Source organism: Etheostoma spectabile, chromosome 7, assembly GCF_008692095.1.
Source record: "Etheostoma spectabile isolate EspeVRDwgs_2016 chromosome 7, UIUC_Espe_1.0, whole genome shotgun sequence".
NCBI lineage: Eukaryota > Metazoa > Chordata > Actinopteri > Perciformes > Percidae > Etheostoma > Etheostoma spectabile.
Window position 1 is genome coordinate 25097869 of NC_045739.1, and position 19667 is coordinate 25117535.

Below are 19667 nucleotides of genomic sequence, written 5' to 3' on the forward strand. Positions count from 1 at the left end.
CACACACACACACACACACACACAGGCACACAGACCTTCTTCCGCTTTGCAATTTCCCCCCGTAGATTTTAACATTTAATATATGTTTAAAGCTGAAGCTGTTTACATGACAACTCCGTCTACGGTGATTTATTGCTGTTTGTAGAACGACATTTGATCAACGAAGGTTTCATGTTTTTTAACTTTCTCACGGCCGAGAGAATCTGTTTTTATGTGTCATCAAATTCATAAACTAAAACACCTTTTTTAGATTATGCATGCTGCTTTCAGTGAAACAGAAAAAAGTGGTATCACTTTAAATGTATGAATGAAGACTGTTGTTTATCAGGGACAGGGTCCAAAGAAGCATTGTTACAGAGCCTTAAAGGAATATGCCACTGTATGTTGAAATGGGATTATTCATCATCTCCTCTATAGTTATGGGCAAACGGATTTTTGTCTCATTGACTTAGTCCGGCAGTGCTAGTTAGCTTAGCATAGTGAATGGAATCCAATGTTGGCGGTTAGCATGTCATGAGTAAAAGTGACCCAACAACAACAGAAACAAATAGCTTCTTGTGGCCTGTGTATTCACAACAAGTACAAATAGAAATGCAGATTAAGACCAGACGGGTTCCTAGGCAGGTACTGACTTGGGACTATATTGGGTGGAAGTAGACCGCAGCCGAAGCACTGCTACTTAAGCCCAGTGATATCTGGACCCCAGTTCCCTATGTTGTGTGTGTGTGTGTGTGTGTGTGTGTGTGTGTGTGTGTGTGTGTGTGTGTAGTGACTGATGGGAACAACAAATCTTTACTTTTCAATATTATTTATGGTCCAGGTGAATACAACTCATAATTACGGTTACCTGCTTTGTTGGCTTCATTACTTTAATTACATATTCAATTTAATTTTAAAGTCCTTACTTACACCGCATATTGTTTTTTTGGACTATGGTCAACCGCACTTTCTTTTACAAACCTTTATTTATCGTCGCCACTGCTTTTAACTTCTCTGCTCATTGTCTACTGTTTGCCTGTTTTTCTTGTGTGTTTACTTGTTGTTTGTTTTTTTTGCTGTCATTGTTGAGAATGCTGCTGTAACAAAGGAATTTCCCCGCTGTGGGATGAATAAAGTATTATCTTATCTTATCTTATCTTATCTTATCTTATCTTAAAGGGCAATTGTGCATTGTCAATTTCTTCCTCTTAAAGGGCTCTTTTGTTACATAAAGGGCTCCTCTTTGTTTGTTTACCGCTTAAAAACTAGTACTGGACCAATGTCAAAGAGGGTTTGTTCCCAACATCCACTTAGACACAAAAACATGGAAAATAACACCCAGGCTGAATAAAACCGAATGACCCTTTAAACCTTTAAAGGGCGGAGGGACATGTGGATGGATGGGCCAACAAAGTGACTTTGACATGTGACGCTACTGTGCACATCCCATCTGTTTTGGTTTCTTTAAACCACCATGAGCACCATCTTTCTGTAACCCAGGAATCAACCAAGTAGTTTTTGCACCCGAACCTAAAAACCTGAACCACAGAGGTCAGAAAATGTGGATGTAGAAAGGTGTTGTAGCTGATTTAGAAGACAGAGACATGTTGTCCTGCAGATGAAAGCGTCAGATAGACTCAAATAGTGGTCTTGATTTTGAATCAAAAGGTCCACCATGTGCACTTTGTAGTTCAGTTGGGAGGACTCATCAGGGCTGCTGCTGGACAGAGACACAGAGACACAGAAAGAGAGAGACACAGAGACACAGAGACACAGAGAGAGACACAGAGAGAGAGACACAGAGACACAGAGACACAGAGAGAGACACAGAGAGAGAGAGACAGAGACACAGAGACACAGAGAGAGACACAGAGAGAGAGAGACAGAGACACAGAGAGAGAGAGAGAGACAGAGTCCTCTTTCCTTGTTTCTGCCTGCCACTTCTTGCTCCGTCTGTCCGCTGAGGATGCCTCTCCTCCCTCTCTCCCTCCCTCCCTCCATATTGTTTTTGTTGCTCCCAGTGCATCACTTCATCATCTCTACAATGTTTTTGGCAGAAACCAGAGACCTCTCTCTCTCTTATCCTCTCTCTCTCTTTCTTGCCACATAGTTTTTTGTGATGTAATTCATCTTGAGTCATGCACAGATACACACACATGGACACACACACACACACACATGGACACACACACACACACACACACACTCGTACATGCACGGATTCATTCATCATGTAGGCTATGTGCACATTACTCACATAACCTGCATGCTCGGCTGCACATGTATCAAACAAACCTCACGCTCATTTGCAGATTTCTGCCAACACACACACACACACACACAAACACACACACACATAAACACACACACGCATGCAGGCACGCACATACATCCTCACACATCCTCACACACACACACAAACACACGCATGCAGGCACGCACAGACACACTGAATCAATAATTATCTTTTTTTTGTGTCTCATTAAACTTCATTAAAATTCAGTTTTCTGTCTGTCCCCCATGGGTCAGAGGCTATGATGTCCCAGGTAGCCCTGCTTTCTGACAGGAGCCACTCAACTTTCATCATTTTACACGGTTTGTGTGTCTCTCTCTCCTCAGGTGGAGTACGACGGTCTGACGGGTCACATCGAGTTCAACAGCAAAGGCCAGAGGACCAATTACACGCTGAAGATCCTGGAGAAGCACCCCCGGGGCCACAAAGAGGTCAGAGATCAAACGGGGAAAGTAACTGTTTAAAATCTGTGATTTGCATTTAATTAGTTGGGTTTTTTTTTGTTTCAGTAAGTAGAAGGTGTTAAATCTCGTGGAATAAGTAGTATTAGTAGCTCCAATCAGAGAGCACGAGTCACCAGATGGAGTTCAACTTTTTAATTGGTGGAGCGTAGACAGGCAGTCACAAGCTGAACATTGTTGCTTGTATGAATGAACGAATGAATGAATGAATGAATGAATGAAGTTTCTGAAATAAATCCAAAAAAGACGGTACGTCAGCGTCACAGCTTGAATGCCTCTTATTATCTAGCGCAGGGGTCTTCAACGTTTTCCAGGCCAAGGACCCCCAAACTGATGGCGAGATGGAGCGGGGACCCCCTAATTATATAAATTGTATAAAATGGTGTTATATCAAACTGGTCCTATAGTGCCATGTGTAAATGTACCTTGTTATTGTGCATTCAATACTAAGATACTCAAATAATACACAGGTTCATATATTCATGTTTTTATTTTAATCATGTGCGAGGCCCAGTGAGTAGGGCGGCCATGCCACTGCCATTTATAAACATAACATAACACAATAAACTGATGCCTGCCAAGATCAACAATGTCTGTCAATTGCATGTACTCATGCATAAAAGCTATTCAAATGGACATTTTTAAAACATAAATGTGAAAAGGAAAATAAGTGATGCTTGTTAGTGCCACTGGCATGCATAAACATACCTGTTATATCCTGTGTGTCGCTGAATGTGTGCATTGATGACTGAAAGACATCTTCTGCCTCCATTTATCTGTTTACTACAGTGTGTTGAATTCATGTTAATGTGTATTTAAAGACATTTCAATTAGTGGAAAAAATTGCAGGGGGGGGGCGGGGAATATAAAAAAAAGTCTAATCAACCAAAACTTTTCGCGACCCCCATGCAGTACCTCCGCGGACCCCCTAGGGGTCGCGGTCCCCCTGTTGAAGACCCCTGATCTAGCGGAATAGTGTATTATTAATCTAATCAAACTAAAATACAGAAAGAAGATATACAACTATCACAATGTGCGAATAAAATGAATATCCTGTCCGGCACAGCACCAAAAATGAGTCACACACACACACACACACACACACACACACACACACACACACACACACACACACACACACACACACACACACACACACACACACACACACAACACAATGTCTTCTTCTAACCCTTTGTCCTCTGCTTCCTCCTAACGGACAGATTGGCACCTGGTTCTCCAACAACACGTTGGCCATGAACGCCACGTCCCTGGACCTCAACGCGTCGGAGACGCTGGCCAACAAGACGCTCATCGTCACCACGATACTGGTAATCCGTCACGTAGCCTAGGCAACGTAGCGTCAGATCTCACCGTTGGGTGTTTGTCGAGTTATTTGGGCGTTTTGGGTGCTTAAACTCGACAAAGGACTTGGAGACGACAGAGGGCGCAGCGCACAACTCGGCTGCAGATTTATTCAAAAACTTAAACATGCGTAACCTTGAAATAGAAGCTCACCGCTTAATCCTCATGTTGTCCTTGGCTGAAATTGACCCTTTTTTTTCAGTTTAAACAAAAAGTGTTGGGCCGTCGAAATGAGCGCTGAAAATGTCAAAATTAAAAATATCAAAACACACGCCAAAAACATAGAAAAAGTGACAAAAATGTGGGGGGGAAAAGCGATAATAATGTTGAAAAAAAGGTTTTTTTCATGGTTGACGAGAAGACAACACAAGGGTTAATATTAATTTATATGCAGGATAACTTTCTATATAAGTCCTTGCTTTTAACTTCAGTGCCGCGGACTTTGGGCCGGTTCTGGGATCAGTCCTTAATGGGGGCTCAGTCCTTTATGGGGGCTCAGTCCTTTATGGGGGCTCAGTCCTTTATGGGGGCTCAGTCCTTCATGGGGGCTCAGTCCTTTATGGGGGATCAGTCCTTTATGGGGGATCAGTCCTTTATGGGGGCTCTGTCCTTTATGGGGGATCAGTCCTTTATGAGGGCTCAGTACTTTATGGGGGCTCAGTCCTTCATGGGGGCTCAGCCCCTAATGAGAATGTGACACGGATACAGTGCCTTGCAAAAAAAGTGTTAACCCCCCAAGCTAAATCAGTAAATTCACTGGATAACAATTATTATACAGTATGTATTTATTATAAATAAATGAGCATAAATGCAAAATATTGAACATATTAAAAAAAAACTGCAAAAGTCCCTTTATGGACCACCAGAATCAAATATACAAAAATGATAATTAGGTGTAAATAATAAATTAATAAAAAATAAATCTTTCCTTGACTGTCACTTACTGATAAGAAATCGCAAACTCTAACTTGAAGCACTCAAATTGATTTAAAAACAAATATTTGTTTTATCATTTTGATTTTTATCATTTTTAGAGGGGCTGAGATGCAATTTAGGGGGACTTGAGCCCCCCTTTAATGGGTCTAAAATCGCCACTGCCCTGACTCCTGGAACAAATTACAGCACTTTCTAAAAATCAGCTCACTTGAGCCTTTTAGACTATTTAGAAATCTGGTTTACAGGCTTAACGTATTTCCCTATTTTACTAAGAAAATGTTATTAACCCCTCTGAGACCTAAGGCCATTTTTACAGTTCATTGTCCATCTGGATTTATTTTATAATAAAGCTCGTAAAACATCAACCCTGTTGTCTCCAGGGCCGTTTTCCTCTATAAAACGGAAGGTACCTATCTTGTCCGCTATAACAGCTTTGATCGCATACTAGACTATTTTGACAGGGAGGATTGGCCTCTTTAGGACTCTATACTCTTTGGGTGACGTTGTCTCCCATAAATGGGCATACTATTGGCTTCACTTCCTTAAATACACAGAGAGCAGACACGGAGCCGCGAGCTAGCGGCGTAAACGAGCGACAACGCGATGAATTATGGACATAAAGTGGATAAATCTTGGATGTAACGGTTTGGATTCAATGCTCAACGAATTCAGAGGGTTAATCAAATTTCCAATTCAGAAAGTTTTAAAGTTGTTGTATCTTTTAGTCTTTCTTATGATGGTGTATTCTTTTCTGTGTTGTTGTTTACTTGCTGTCTTTGTAATTACTCCATGTCGTTGTAAATGCCTGTAAATGTAAATCTGAATGAAATGAATGAATGAATTTCGTCAGCATCAAATTAAATCTCCAGCTTTTGAATCGGCTTCTTTAAAATGCCACTTGTCTTCCAACAGGAAAACCCGTACGTGATGCACAAGGCCAACCACCAGGACTACCAGGGCAACGACCAGTACAAGGGTTTCTGTGTGGACATGCTGCGGGAGCTGGCGGACATCTTGAAGTTCTCCTTTAAGATCAAGCTGGTGGACGACGGGCTGTACGGAGCGCCGGAGCCCAACGGCAGCTGGACCGGCATGGTGGGGGAGCTGATCAACCGGGTGAGTCGACGAGGAGCAGGGCAAAAGGGCAAAAAAAACAAAAAAAGCAAAAAAAGAAAAGGCATTTCTCAGGAAGGATGCCTTCAGCATTTGTTATTGACGCTCTAAGTCTCCTTTAGCGCCACAGTGTCAGGTTCAATTCTGGTCAATAACCCAGCAACACTGTCTCTACACATCACCTGGTCACTAGTTCCACTTATTATTCCTCTTATTTAGTATTTATTCATCATTCCCATTCTCACATCTCACTTATTATTTTGTTATTTATTCATCATTCTCATTTCCTATTTCAGAACTGTTCATAATGTTCATACTGTTCATGTTGTAATATAATAACATGATACTAATTATCCCAGTATCCTTTGCACTATGCTCCACATTGAAATAATTTTATTGAACTTTTCATTGCACTCAGGCCTCTATATTGTTTCTGTTTTTTCTGAGTATGTATGTATTGTATATATATTGTGTATATATTAGTGTGTATATTTGTATATGTGTAAGCACATTGTGAGCAATGATGCTTCAAAGAAAAATTCCTCGTATGTGTCCTCATACCTGGCAAATAAAGCTGATCCTGATTCTGATATCTAAACGCGCTTGGTTCGGGACCATAGGCGTCCCTTTTAACACAGTTAGGTTAAGGAAAAGGTTGTAGGTGGGCTTACGTTTCCATGACATGAACGGGACGGTTGGGTTTATGAAAAGTAGAATGGACGTGTACTCTGACTTTTTAGTTTCAGGTGAACCAGTTCACATAAACAGTTTCTGCGACTCTTCTCCCTACACTTTTCTCAAATGTTCTTTCAAAAGCTGTCGTCAATGTCCAAAGACAGCCTCGCATTTCAAAGTGTCCTCACTTCATGAAGATGTCCTTCTTTTTGTGAGCATGTCCCCACATTGTGGTAAAACGTGTTCGCACTCGCTGTGAAACTCAAAATGCTCCAAAAGTACAAAAGAGAGCAAACACCAATCTGAAAAAGCCGTTTAAAGAGGAGTGGACTGGACAAAATGGCCTCACTTTAGGGAGTAAAGCTCAGGTTGTTTTTCTCACAAAAATACACTGCAAGAGTGCACACACTCACACACACACACACACACACACACACACACTACACACACACTACACACACACTTACTGCGCACACACACACACACCAAAATTACAAAAGGTTTTCAACCCTCTCTTTCTCTCTGTTGCTCCTTTACCTCAATCTGCCTTCTATCTCTCTCTCTCGGACAGACACACACACACACACACCCGTCTGCGGAAACCACCACACATATGCGCACACACACAACATACAACACATACTGCGCAACACATACACACACACGCACACCACAACAATACTTACTGCACCGCACACACACCACCACACAACCCACACACATCACACACATATAGACCCTTATGCGCACAATACACAGTGACACAAATTTAACTGCGCACACTAACACACACACACTTACTGCGCACACACACCCAAACACACACGCGTACTGCGAACACACACACGTTCTGCGAACACACACACGCGCGTACTGTGCGCACACGCACACACACGCGCGTTTGCCAACACTTCTCCCCATCCTCTTCCCTTTCTCTCGCAGCTTTGTCGCAGCCGATTCTCTGCACCGCGTTAATTAGACTCAGCTTGACTTAAAACGAGCCACTTTCCCCCGAGAATCGGGCTCCAGCTCAGCAGCTTAATACCTCCTCAGCATCTGTGTGTATGTGTTCAAAGGTCGTGTTTGAGTGTGTCTGTAGTGTTGTGTATTAGTGTTATGTTGTGTCTGTGTCAGGGCTGCGTGTGTGTGTGCTTTGTAGTGTGTGTGTCTGTGTGTAACGTAGTGTGTATGTGTCTGTGTCTAGTGTGTGTCTGTGTTGTTGTAGTTGTGTGTGTCTGTTGTGTGCATTTGTGTGTGTGTGTGTGTCTGTGTGTGTGTATTTGTTTGTGTGTGTATTGTTGTGTGTGTTCGTGTTGTGTGTAGTGGTCGTCTGTCGTGTGTCTGTCTGGTCTGCTATGTGTCTTGTGTCTGTGTCTGGTCTGTTGTCTGTGTGTTGGGTAGTTGTGTGGTTGTGTGTGTGTTACTGGTGTTGTGTCGTGTGTTGTCTGTGTCTGTTGTATGTCTTGTATGTGTCTGTGTGTCTCTTGTCTGGTGTCTGTGTGTGTGCTGTGTTGTAGTTAGTCCGTCGTCGGTGTGTTTAGGGCGCAGCATGTAAGTGTCTGTGGTGTGTGTGTGTGTGTGTCTGTGTCTCTTTCTGTGTCTGTGTGTGTCTGTGTGTGTGTGTGTGTTTGTGTGTGTGTGTGTGTCTCTGTCTGTGTCTGTGTGTGTGTGTGTGTTTCCAATCCGGGCCCGAGAGCAGCTCTCCACCGCTCCGTCGCCCGTATAATTGGCTGCAGTCGAGGGGTGCCGTCACCGTCAGCCCGCCCACCGCTGCCTGTTGCCATAACGACCAACGCTGAAACCGGGGCAATCATCTCCAAGTGCCCCGGTCGGTTCCAGCGTGTGAAATCATTTGCGCATGACGTGCGCACACTTGAACTTAACGAGGGCTGGTCAAAGAACGAGTAAAAATCCACTTCATCTGCTGAAAGTGGGTTTTCTGAGACCTGTGGAGCCTGTAATCTGCGTTAAAGTCACAACATCAAACACTGTAAAGGTTACATTTAGTCACATTTATCATACAACTCTTTAAAAAAAAAAATATACTACTCATTAAAAAAAATCTAGATTTTGAAAGCACAGTCAATCAGACTTAGGTACTTACTTTTTCCATATTATTTATGGTTACCTACTTTTGCTAAACTATTGTAATTACGTATTAAACTTAATTTAATTTGACGTCACTCACTTACAGTGCTATATTGTTTTTCTGTGCCGTGGCAACCGCACTTTACCAAATCTTAATTTGACGTCGCTTACGTTCAGCCGTATACCTTCTGCTCACGTCTGCTGTTTGCTTGTTTTTGTGTTTACTTGTGTATTTGTTTGTTTTTGGCTCTTATTGTAGAAAATGCTGCCGCTGTAACAAGGAAATGTCCCCTCTGTGGGATGAATCTAATCTAATCACCTCCAGGGTGGTTGACCCCCTTGTTGCGCACCAGTTCCCCAGCTGCTGGTTGCTAGGTATTATGTTATTGTTGTTATTTTATTTTGGGTGTTGCAGCTGTCGTCGGCCCTGATGTCGCCGCGGTCCACGTGGGTTGAGCGCCGTGCGCGATCTGACCGCAGTCAGATATCGGTGTGAAGCCGCTGAGCTGCCGTCTCCCCTCATCATCTGGCAGCACGGGATCCAGCGGTCATGAACTACCTGCGCATGGTAAAACACACACACACACACACACGCACCCACACCCACACACCCCACACACCCAACAGCCCACAATCCACACGCACACAACACAACGCACTCACACACACACCAACCCCGCGGGCACCACGCAGGCCCATGCCTCGCACACACACCGCACAGCACACCGACATACACACACACGCAACAGACAGACCCCACACACACACAACGCACGCACAGACACCGCACACATACACATGCCACAACACACACCCCCCACACCGACCACACACACACAGACACCACACACAACACCACACAGACCCCACACAACACACACAACACAGACACAGACGCCCACACGCACCCCACAGACACAGACACAACACGCCACGCGCACACGCACACTCCCACACCACACACACCAGACGACACTACGCCCCACAGACACAGACACCCACACACGCGCAACGCACGGCTGCACAACACACACTACCACACGGACACCACACCTACAATAGCACACAGGACAACCACAAGCGCCGCACACACACACATGCACTCACGCCGACAACACACACACACACGCGTGCACACACACACCAGCACACTCCCTCACACAACACAGAACACACCACACACACACACCCGCACCCACAAACGCATGCACGCACACACACACCCGCACACAACCCCCACAGACACCACCATACACACACACACAACACCTACACACAAGGCACACAAACCTTCTTGTCCGCTTTGGCAATTTTCCCCCGTATATTAACATTAATATATTTTTAAGCTGAGCTGTTTACATGCAACTCCTTCTAACGGTGAATTACTTGCTGTTTGTATAACGACTTATGATCAACTAAGTTTCATGTTTTTTACGTTCTCACGGCCGAGGATCTGTTATAATAATGTGAATCATCAAATCATAAAACTAAACACCTTTTTTAGATTATTCATGCTGCTTTTCAATGAAACAGAAAAATTTGGTATCACTTGAAATGTATGAATGCAGACAAAGCGTGTGTTGTGTAGGCACGGAAGAGAGCCGGTGATCTCGGAAAAGCATCTTGTTCTGCACGGAGTCAGCCGAATAGGTTAAAGGAATATGCCACGTGTATGTTGAAATGGGATTATTCCTCATCTCCCCTCTATGAGTTATGGGCAAACGTGGATTTTGTCTCATTTCCTGTAGTTCCTCAGTGCAGGTTAGCTTAGCCTAGTGGAATGGCATCCAATTGGCGGTTAGCATGTCATGGAGTAAAAGTGACCCAACACCAACGAGAAACAATGCTTCGTTGTGGCCTGTGTATTCACAACAAGTACAAAATAGCAATGCAGAGTAAGACCAGACGGGTTTCCCTAGGCAGGTACTGACTTGGACTATATTGGGTGAAGTAGACCGCAGCCGAGCACTGCTACTTAGCACCAGTGATATCTGGACCCCAGTTCCCCTATGTTGTGTGTGTGTGTGTGTGTGTGTTGTGTAGTGTGTGTGTTGGGTGGGTGTGTGGTGTGGGTGGGTGGTGGGTGTTGTGTGTGTGTTTGTGTGGTGGGAGTGATGATGGGAACAACAAGCATTACTTTTCAATATTATTATTACGAATAGGTCCACGTTGAATACAGACTCATAATACTCAGCATGGACAGTCTAACCGCTGTTCAGGTGTTTGGCTTCTTACTTTATTACATATTCAATATAATGTTTAAAGTCCACTTACTTACAACCGGCATTTGTTTTTTTGGGACTATGTCAACCGCACTTTCTTTTACAAACCTTTTTCGTCGCAACTTTACTTCAGTCTACCTTCCTGCTCCTTTCTACTGTTTGCCTTTTTTCTTGTGGTTTCTTGTTGTTGTTTTTTTTTGGCTTTCATTGTGAGATGCGCTGTAACCAAGGAATGTCCCCGCTGTGGTATGATAAAGTATATCTATTTATCTTATCTTATCTTATCTTATCTTAAGGGCATTGTGCATTGTCAATTTCTCCTCTTAAAGGGCTCTTTTGTTTTGAAATCAAGGCTCCTCTTGTGGTTTGTTTACCGCTTAAAAACTATACTGACCCATGTCAAGAGGGTTTGTTCCCAACATCCACTTAGACACAAAAACATGGAAATAACACACCCAGGCTGAATACACCGAATTCACCCTTTAAAATAACCTTTAAAGGAGCATGGACATGTGGATGGATGGTGGCCCCCAAAAGTGACTTGACATGTCTCTACTGTGCACATCCCTACTTTTGGTTTCTTTAAACCACCAATGAGCAACCATCTTTCTGTACCCGGAATAAACCAATAGTTTTGCAACCCGAACTCTAAAAACCACCTTACCACAGAGGTCAGAAAATGTTGGATGTAGAAAGGGTTGTAGCTGATTTAGAAGCCATAGCCACCTTTTGTCCTGCAGATAACGTCAGTAGACCCCAAATAGTGGTCTTGATTTTGAATCAAGGTCCACCATTTGTCACTTTGTGTTTCAGTTGGGAGGACTCCATCAGGGCGAGCGTGCTAGGACAGAGACACAGAGCACAGAAGAGAGAACACAGAGACTCAAGAGACACCGAGAGAGACACAGAGATACAGAAATAGGAGCACAGACAACAGAGACCGAGAGAGAACACGAGAGAGAGACACGAAAGAACACAGTGAGACACAGAGAGAGAACAGAGAACGAGACCAGATGGCAGCAGGAGACACAGAGAACGAGAGAGAGAGAGACAGAGCCTCTTTCCTTTTCTGCCCTGCCACTTCTGCTCCTTGTCCGCTGGGGCCTCCCCCTCCCTCTCTCCCGCCCTCCCTCCCCTCCCTCCCTCCCTCCCTCTCCTTGCTTCCCTCCCTCCCTCCTCCATCCCTCCCTCCAATGTTTTTTTGTTGCTTCCTCCAGTGCTCACTTCATCATCTTCTACAATTTTTGTGGCGAAACCAGAGACCTCTCTCTCTCTCTTATATCACTCTCTCCTCTTTCTTGCCAATAGTTTTTTGTGATGTAATTCCTCTTGAGTCTGCACAGATACGCACCATGGACACCGCACACACCAACATACCTGCACAACACACCACACCAGCACTCGTACAGCACGGTTCATTCTCATTTAGGCTATGTGCACATTACTCCCTAACCTGCATGCTCGCTTCACCGGTATCCAACAACCCGCCTACCTAGCGGTTGCCAGATTCTCTGCCAACACCACACACACACACACACAAACACACACAACAACATAAACACATCACCCGCAGTGCGGCCGCACATACATCCTCACAAATCCTCAACCCACACACAAACCACGCATGCAGCACCACGGACACACTGAATCATAATCTATCTTTTTTTTGTGTCTCATTAACTTCAATTAAACATTCAGTTTTCTGTCTGTCCCCCAGGCCCGAGGCAGGGATATGTCCCGGTAGCCCTCTATTCTGACAGAGCCACTCACTTTCTCATTTCACACGGTTGTGTGTCTCTCTCTCTCTCCCGTGGGACACGGCTGACGGTCCATCGAGTTCACACACAAAGGCAGAGCCAATTACCACGGAAGATCCGGAGAGCACCCCCGGGCCACAACGAGTCAGATGATCACAACGGGTGAAGGAACTTGTTTAAAATCTGTGCTTTTCATTATGAGTTTATTTTTTTTTTTTGTGTTTCAGTAAGTCGAAGGTGTTAAATCTCGTGGAAAATCGTATTATAGTAGCTCCATCAGAGAGCATCGAGTCACCAGATATTAGTCAACTTTTTTAATTGGTGGAGCGATACAGGCACGTCACAAGCTGAACTTGTGTGCTTGTATATGAAGAACGCTGAATAAGAATCTGAATGAATGAATGTTTCTGAATAATCCAAAAAGACGGTACCGTCAGGTCACCGCTTGACTGCCTCTTTATTATCAGCGCAGGGTCTTCGAAACGTTTTTCCAGGCCAAGGCCCCCCAAACTGATGGCGACGATGGAGCGGTGGACCCCCTTTATATAATTGTATAAAATTTGTTTTATTCAAACTGGTCCTATAGTCGTCCATGTGTAAATGTACATTTTTATAATGCTTACAATACGAAGAGACTCAAAGATACACAGGTTCAATATTCCATGTTTTTATTTTATCAGTGCGAAGGCCCATGAGTAGGGCTCCATGCATGCCATTTAAACCTAACATAACCACTAAACTGATGCCTGCCGAGATCAACAATGTCTGTCATTGCCTGTACTCATTCTAGAAAGCTATTCAATATGGACATTTTTAAAACATAAATGTGAAAGTAAATAGTGATCGTTGTTAGTGCCACTGCTGCATAACTCCCTGTTTTTATCCTGTGTGTCGCGAATGTGTGAATGTGATGCTGAAAGACGATCTTCTCCGCCTCCATTTATCTGTTTTAACTACAGTTTGTTGAATTCATGTTATGTGTATTTAAAGACATTTCATTAGTGGACAAAAATTGCAGGGGGGGGGCGGGAATATAAAAAAAATTCTAATCAACCAAAACGTTTTCGCGACCCCCATGGCGTACCTTCCGCGGACCCCCTAGGTCGCGGTCCCCCTTTGAAGCCCCTGATCTGCGGAAGTGTATTATTATCTAATCACACTAAATTACAGCAAGACAGATATCACTATCACATAGTGCAGCATAAATGAATATCCTGTCCGCAACAGCACCAAAATTAGAGTCACACACAACACAACACAACACACACACCACACCACACAACCACACCCACCACACACACACACACACACACACAACACAATGTCTTCTTCTAACCCTTTGTCTCTGCCTTCCTCCTACGGACAGTTGGCACCTGGTCGCCAACACTGACGTTGGCCATGACTGCACCGTCCCTGGACCTCAACGCGTCGAGACTCTGGGCAACAAGACGTCTCTCTCACCCACGATGCACTTGGTAATCCGTCACGTGACCTAGGCAACTTAGCGTCAGATCTCACCCGTTGTGTGTTTTTTCGAGTTATTTTGGCGTTTTGGGTGCTAACTCGCCAATACTATGGAACGACCGAGGTGCGCAGCGTCAACAACTCGGCTGCAGGATTTATTCCAAAACTTAACATCTCCTTGACAAGAAGCTCACCCGCTTAATCCTCATGTGTCTTGGGCTGGAATTGACCTCTTTTTTTTCAGTTTTAAACAAAAAGGGTGTTGGGCCGTCGCAATGAGCGCTGAAAATGTCAAAATTAAAATATCAAAACCACGCCAAAAAACATAGAAAAAGTGACAAAATGGTGGTGGACAACGCTATAATGTTGAAAAAAAGGTTTTTTTTCATGTTACGAGAAGACACACAAGGTTATATATTAATTTATTGCAGGTACTTTCTATATAAGTCCTTGCTTTTAACTTCAGTGCCGGCGTACTTTGCCGGTTCTGGGATCACGTCCTTAATGGGGGCTCAGGTCCTTTTATGGTGGCCAGTCTTATAATGGTGGCCATCCTTTATGGGGCTCAGTCCTTCCTGGGCTCAGTCCCTTTAGGGGGATAGTCCTGTATGGGGGATCAGTCCTTTATTGGGGGCTCTGTCCTTTTATGGGGATCTATCCCCTTTATGAGGCTCAGTCTTATATGGGGGTCTCAGTCCTTCATGGGGCTCAGCCCCGATGAGAAGTGACCGACTACAGTGCCTTGCAAAAAAAGGTGTTAAAACCCCCCCCAGCTAAATCAGTAAAATTGGAATAACAATTTTATACAGTATGTATTTATTATAATAATGAGCATACATGCAAATATTGACTATATTAAAAAACCTGCAAAATCCCTTATATGCACCACCAGAATCAAATACACACAATGATAATTAGGTGTAAATAAGAATTAGATCAAAAAAAATCTTTCCTGACTGCTCCATTTACTGATAAAGATCGCAACTCTAACTTGAAGCACTCAAAGTGATTTAAAACAAGAATTTTGTTTATTCATTTTGATTTTTTCATTTTTGAGCGGGGCTTGGTGCAATTTAGGGGGAACTTGAGCCCCCCTTTAATGGTCTAAAACTCGCCACTAGCCCTGACTCCTGGCACAATTACGCACGTTCTCTAAAATTCATCGCTCACTTGAGCCTTTTAGACATTTAGAAATCTGGTTTTTACGGCTTAACGTATCCCGTATTTTACTAAAAAATGTTTATTAACCCCTCTGAACCCTAAGGCCATGTTTTACCAGTTCATTGTCCATCTGGAATTATAATTATCTATAAGAAGCGTCGTAAACATCAACCCTGTTTTCTCCAGGGCCGTTTTCCTCTATTAAACAGGAGGTTACCATCTTGTCCGCTTATAACCCTTTTGATCGCATACTAGACTATGCTTTTGACAGGGGGATGGCCTCTTTTAGGACCTATACCTTTGGTGACGTTGTCTCCCAAATGGGCATACTATTGGCTTCACTTCCTAATACACATCAGAAGCAACACGGAGCCGCGAGCTAGCGCGTAACACGGCGACCAACCGATGAATTGACATCAAGTGGTAAATCTTGATGATACGTTTTGGATCATGCTCAAAAAACGAATTCAAGGGTTAATGCACATTTCCAATTCAGAAAGTTTTTAAAGTTGTTTGTACTTTTAGATCTGTCCTTATGATGGTGTATTACTTGTTCTGTGTTGTGTTTCTTGCTGTCTTTGGTAATTCTCCTGTCGTTGTAAATGCCTGTAAATGTAATCTGAATGAATGAACTTAAATGAATTTCGTCAGCATCAAATTACATCTCCAGCTTTTTGAATCGTCTTCTTTAAATGCCCTTGTCTTTCCAACAGAAACCCGTACGTTGTTCACAAGCAACCACCCGATACCAGGGCACCGACCAGTACAAGTGGTTTCTGTGTGGACATTCTGCGTGAGCTGGCGACAGCTGTTAAGTTCTCCTTTTAAAGATCAGCTTGGTGGACCGGGCTGTACGGAGCGCCGGAGCCCACGGCAGCTGGACCGGCATGGTGGTGTGAGCTTGCACCCGGGTGAGGTCGACTAGTAGCAGGCAAAAGGGCAAAAAAGAAAAAAAGCAAAAAAAGAAAAGGCATTTCTCAGGAAGATGCCTTCAGCATTGGTTATTGACGCTCTACGTCTCCTTTACGCCACGAGTGTCAGGTCATTCTGGTCATAACCATCACACTGTCCCTCTACCATCACCTTGATCACTAGTTCACATTATGATTCCTCTTATTTTGTATTTAATTCATCATGTCCATTCCACCATTCACTTAATTATATTGTTTTTATTCATCATCCTCATTTCCTCTTTCAGACTGTTCATATGTTAATACGTTCAGTTTTTGATATAATAAAGTTACCTTAATCCCTATCCTTTGCACTATGCGCCAATTGAAATAATTTATTGACTTAGTTTCATTGCACTCAGAGGCCTCTATATTGGTTCTTCTGTTTTTTTCTGACGTATGTAGGTATTGTATATATATATGTTCATATATGTAGTGTTATATTTTAATATGTGTACGCACATTGGGACAATGATGGCTTCAAGATAAAAATGCCCTCGTATGGGCCTCATACCTGGGCAATAAGCTGATTCCTGTTCTGATACTAACCGCTTGTTCGACCTAGGCTTCCCTTTTAACACAGTTATGTTACGGAAAAGGTTGTAGGTGTGGCTTCGTTTCCTGACCTGAAACGGCACGGTTGGTTTATGAAAAGTAATGGACGTGTACTCCTGACTTTTAGTTTCAGGTGAACCATTCACAAACCAGTTTTCTCTCGACTCTTCTCCTGACCTTTTCCCTCAAATGTCTCTTTCAAAACTGTCGTCAATGTCCAAAGACGCCTCGTCATTTCAAAACGTGTCCTCACTTCTGAAGATGTCCTTCTTTGTGAGCATGTCCCCACATTGTGTAAAACGTGTTCGCACTCGTCGTGAAACTCACAATGCTCAAAGTACAAAAGAGGAGCAACACACCAATCTGAAAAGCCGTGTTTACAAGAGGAGTGGACTCGGGACAAATCCTCACTGTAGGGAGTCGCTCAGGTATGTTTTCTCAAAAAATACCTGCAAGTGGCCACACTCACACACACACACACACACACACCACCACACTAACACACACAACTCCACACACCTTACGGACGCATCACACACACACCCACCAAATTAACAAAGTTTTTCAACCCTCTCTTTCTCTCTGATTGTCCTTTACCTCAATCTTGCCTTCTATTCGTCTCTCCTCCTCGGACACACACACACACACACACACACACACACACACCACACACACACACGGTACTGCTGAACACCACAACAACATCTTTCGCCACACACCGGGCACACATACCCCACATACTGCCACCACAATACACACACACGCCACCACACACGTACTTACTGCACGCACACCACGACAACACCCCACACACCACACACACACACATATACACTTACATACTGCGCACAACACAAAGCACACACTTACTGCGCACACACTACACCACACACCTTACATCCACCACACACCCAACCTACACTTGCGATACCGAACCACACACTTCTGCGAACACACAACACCGCTGTACTGTGCCACACCACACAGTTATGCAAAACCCCGCGCTTGTTGCCAACACTTCCCCATCCTCTTCCCTTTCTCCGCACTTTGGGGTCGCGCCTTCTCTGACCGCGTATTAGACTCAGCTTACTTAAACGAGCCCTTCTCCCCGAAATCGGGACGTCCCGCTCAGCCAGCTTACCTACCATCCTCAGCATCTTGTGGTGTGATGTGTGTGTTTGTTGTCTGTGTGTGTGGTCTGTGTGTGTGTCTGTGTGTGTCTGTTTGTGTGTGTGTGTGTGGTCTGTGTGTGTGTGTCTGTGTCTGTGTCCTGTGTTGTGTGTGTGGTGTTGTGTGTTCTGTGGTGTCTGTGGTGTGTTTGTGTTGTGTGGGTGTGTGTGCCTGGTGTGTTTTGTGTGTGTCTGCTTGTGTCTGTGCTCTTTGGTGTCGTGTGTGGTCCTGTGTCTGTGCTGTGTGTGTGTGTGTGTGTGTGTTGTGTCTGTGTGTGTTGTGTGTGCTGTCTGTGTCCTGTGTCGGTTCCTGTGTCTGGTGCTCCTCTGTCTGTGTGGTGTTGTGTGTGTGTGTGTGTGTGTGTTTTGTGCGCAGTAGTGTCTGTGTGTGTGTGTGTGTGTATGTGTCTGTGTCTCCTTCGTGTCTGTGGTGGCTCTGTGTGTTGTGGTGTGTTTGGTTGGTGTGGTCCTCTGTCTGTGTCTGTGTGTGTGTGTGTGTGTCTGTGTCTCTTTCTGTGTCTGTGTGTGTCTGTGTGTGTGTGTGTGTTTGTGTGTGTGTGTGTGGTCTCTGTCTGTGTCTGTGTGTGTGTGTGCGTTTCCAAATCCCGGGCCCAGAGCCAGCTCTCCACGCTGCGTCCGTCCGCCCGTAATAATTGCCTCCAGTCGAGGGGTGCCGTCACCGTCAGCCCGCCCAACCCGCTGCCTGTGCCATAACGACCAACGCTGAAACCGGGGCAATCATCTCCAAGTGCCCCGGTCGTTTCCAGCGTGTGAAATCATTTTGCGCATGATGCGCACACTTGAACTTAACCGGGGCTGGTCAAAGAACGAGTAAAATCCACTTCAATCTGCTGCAAAGTGGGTTTTTCTTGAGACCTGTCGATGCCTGTACTCTGCGGTTAAGTCACAACATCAAACACGTGTAGGTTACATTTAGTCACATTTATCATACAACTCTTTAAAAAAAAAAATATACTACTCATTAAAAAAAATTCAGATTTTGAAAAGCACCATCATCGACTTAGGTACTCACTGTTTTTCCATATTATATTATGGTTCCCTACTTTTTGCTAACTATTGTAATAGTATTAAACTTTACATTAATTGACGTCACTCCTTCACAGTAGCTATATTGTTTTTTCTGTCCGTGGCAACCACGCACTTTAACCAAAATCTAATTTGACGTCGCTTAGCTTCATGACCCCCCCCCAGCCCCTATACGCTTCTGCCACCTGCTGTTTGCTTGTTTGTTTTGTGTTTACTGCTGTTTGTTGTTTTTTTTGGTCTCTTATGTAGCAAAAGTGCGGGCCGCTGTAACATAGAATTTCCCTCTGTGGTGTAATCTAATCGAATTCTCATCTCACTCAGTCTCATCTCATCTCATCTCATCTCATCGTCATCTCATCTAATAATCCATCTCTGCTCATCCTCATCTCATCTCATCATCATCTCCTCATCTCATCTCCTCTAATCATTCTA

General features: G+C 44.1%; 1 protein-coding gene across 1 annotated transcript in view; it reads left to right on the forward strand.

The window, feature by feature from the left end:
- The window catches only part of LOC116693067 (glutamate receptor ionotropic, kainate 5-like), a 277749-nt gene that overhangs the window by 206285 nt on the left and 51797 nt on the right, over positions 1-19667 (forward strand). The window contains 4 exon segments of the mRNA XM_032521753.1: positions 2483-2525; positions 2599-2703; positions 3957-4064; positions 5947-6150. Of these exon segments, the coding sequence (XP_032377644.1) occupies positions 2483-2525; positions 2599-2703; positions 3957-4064; positions 5947-6150 (460 nt within the window).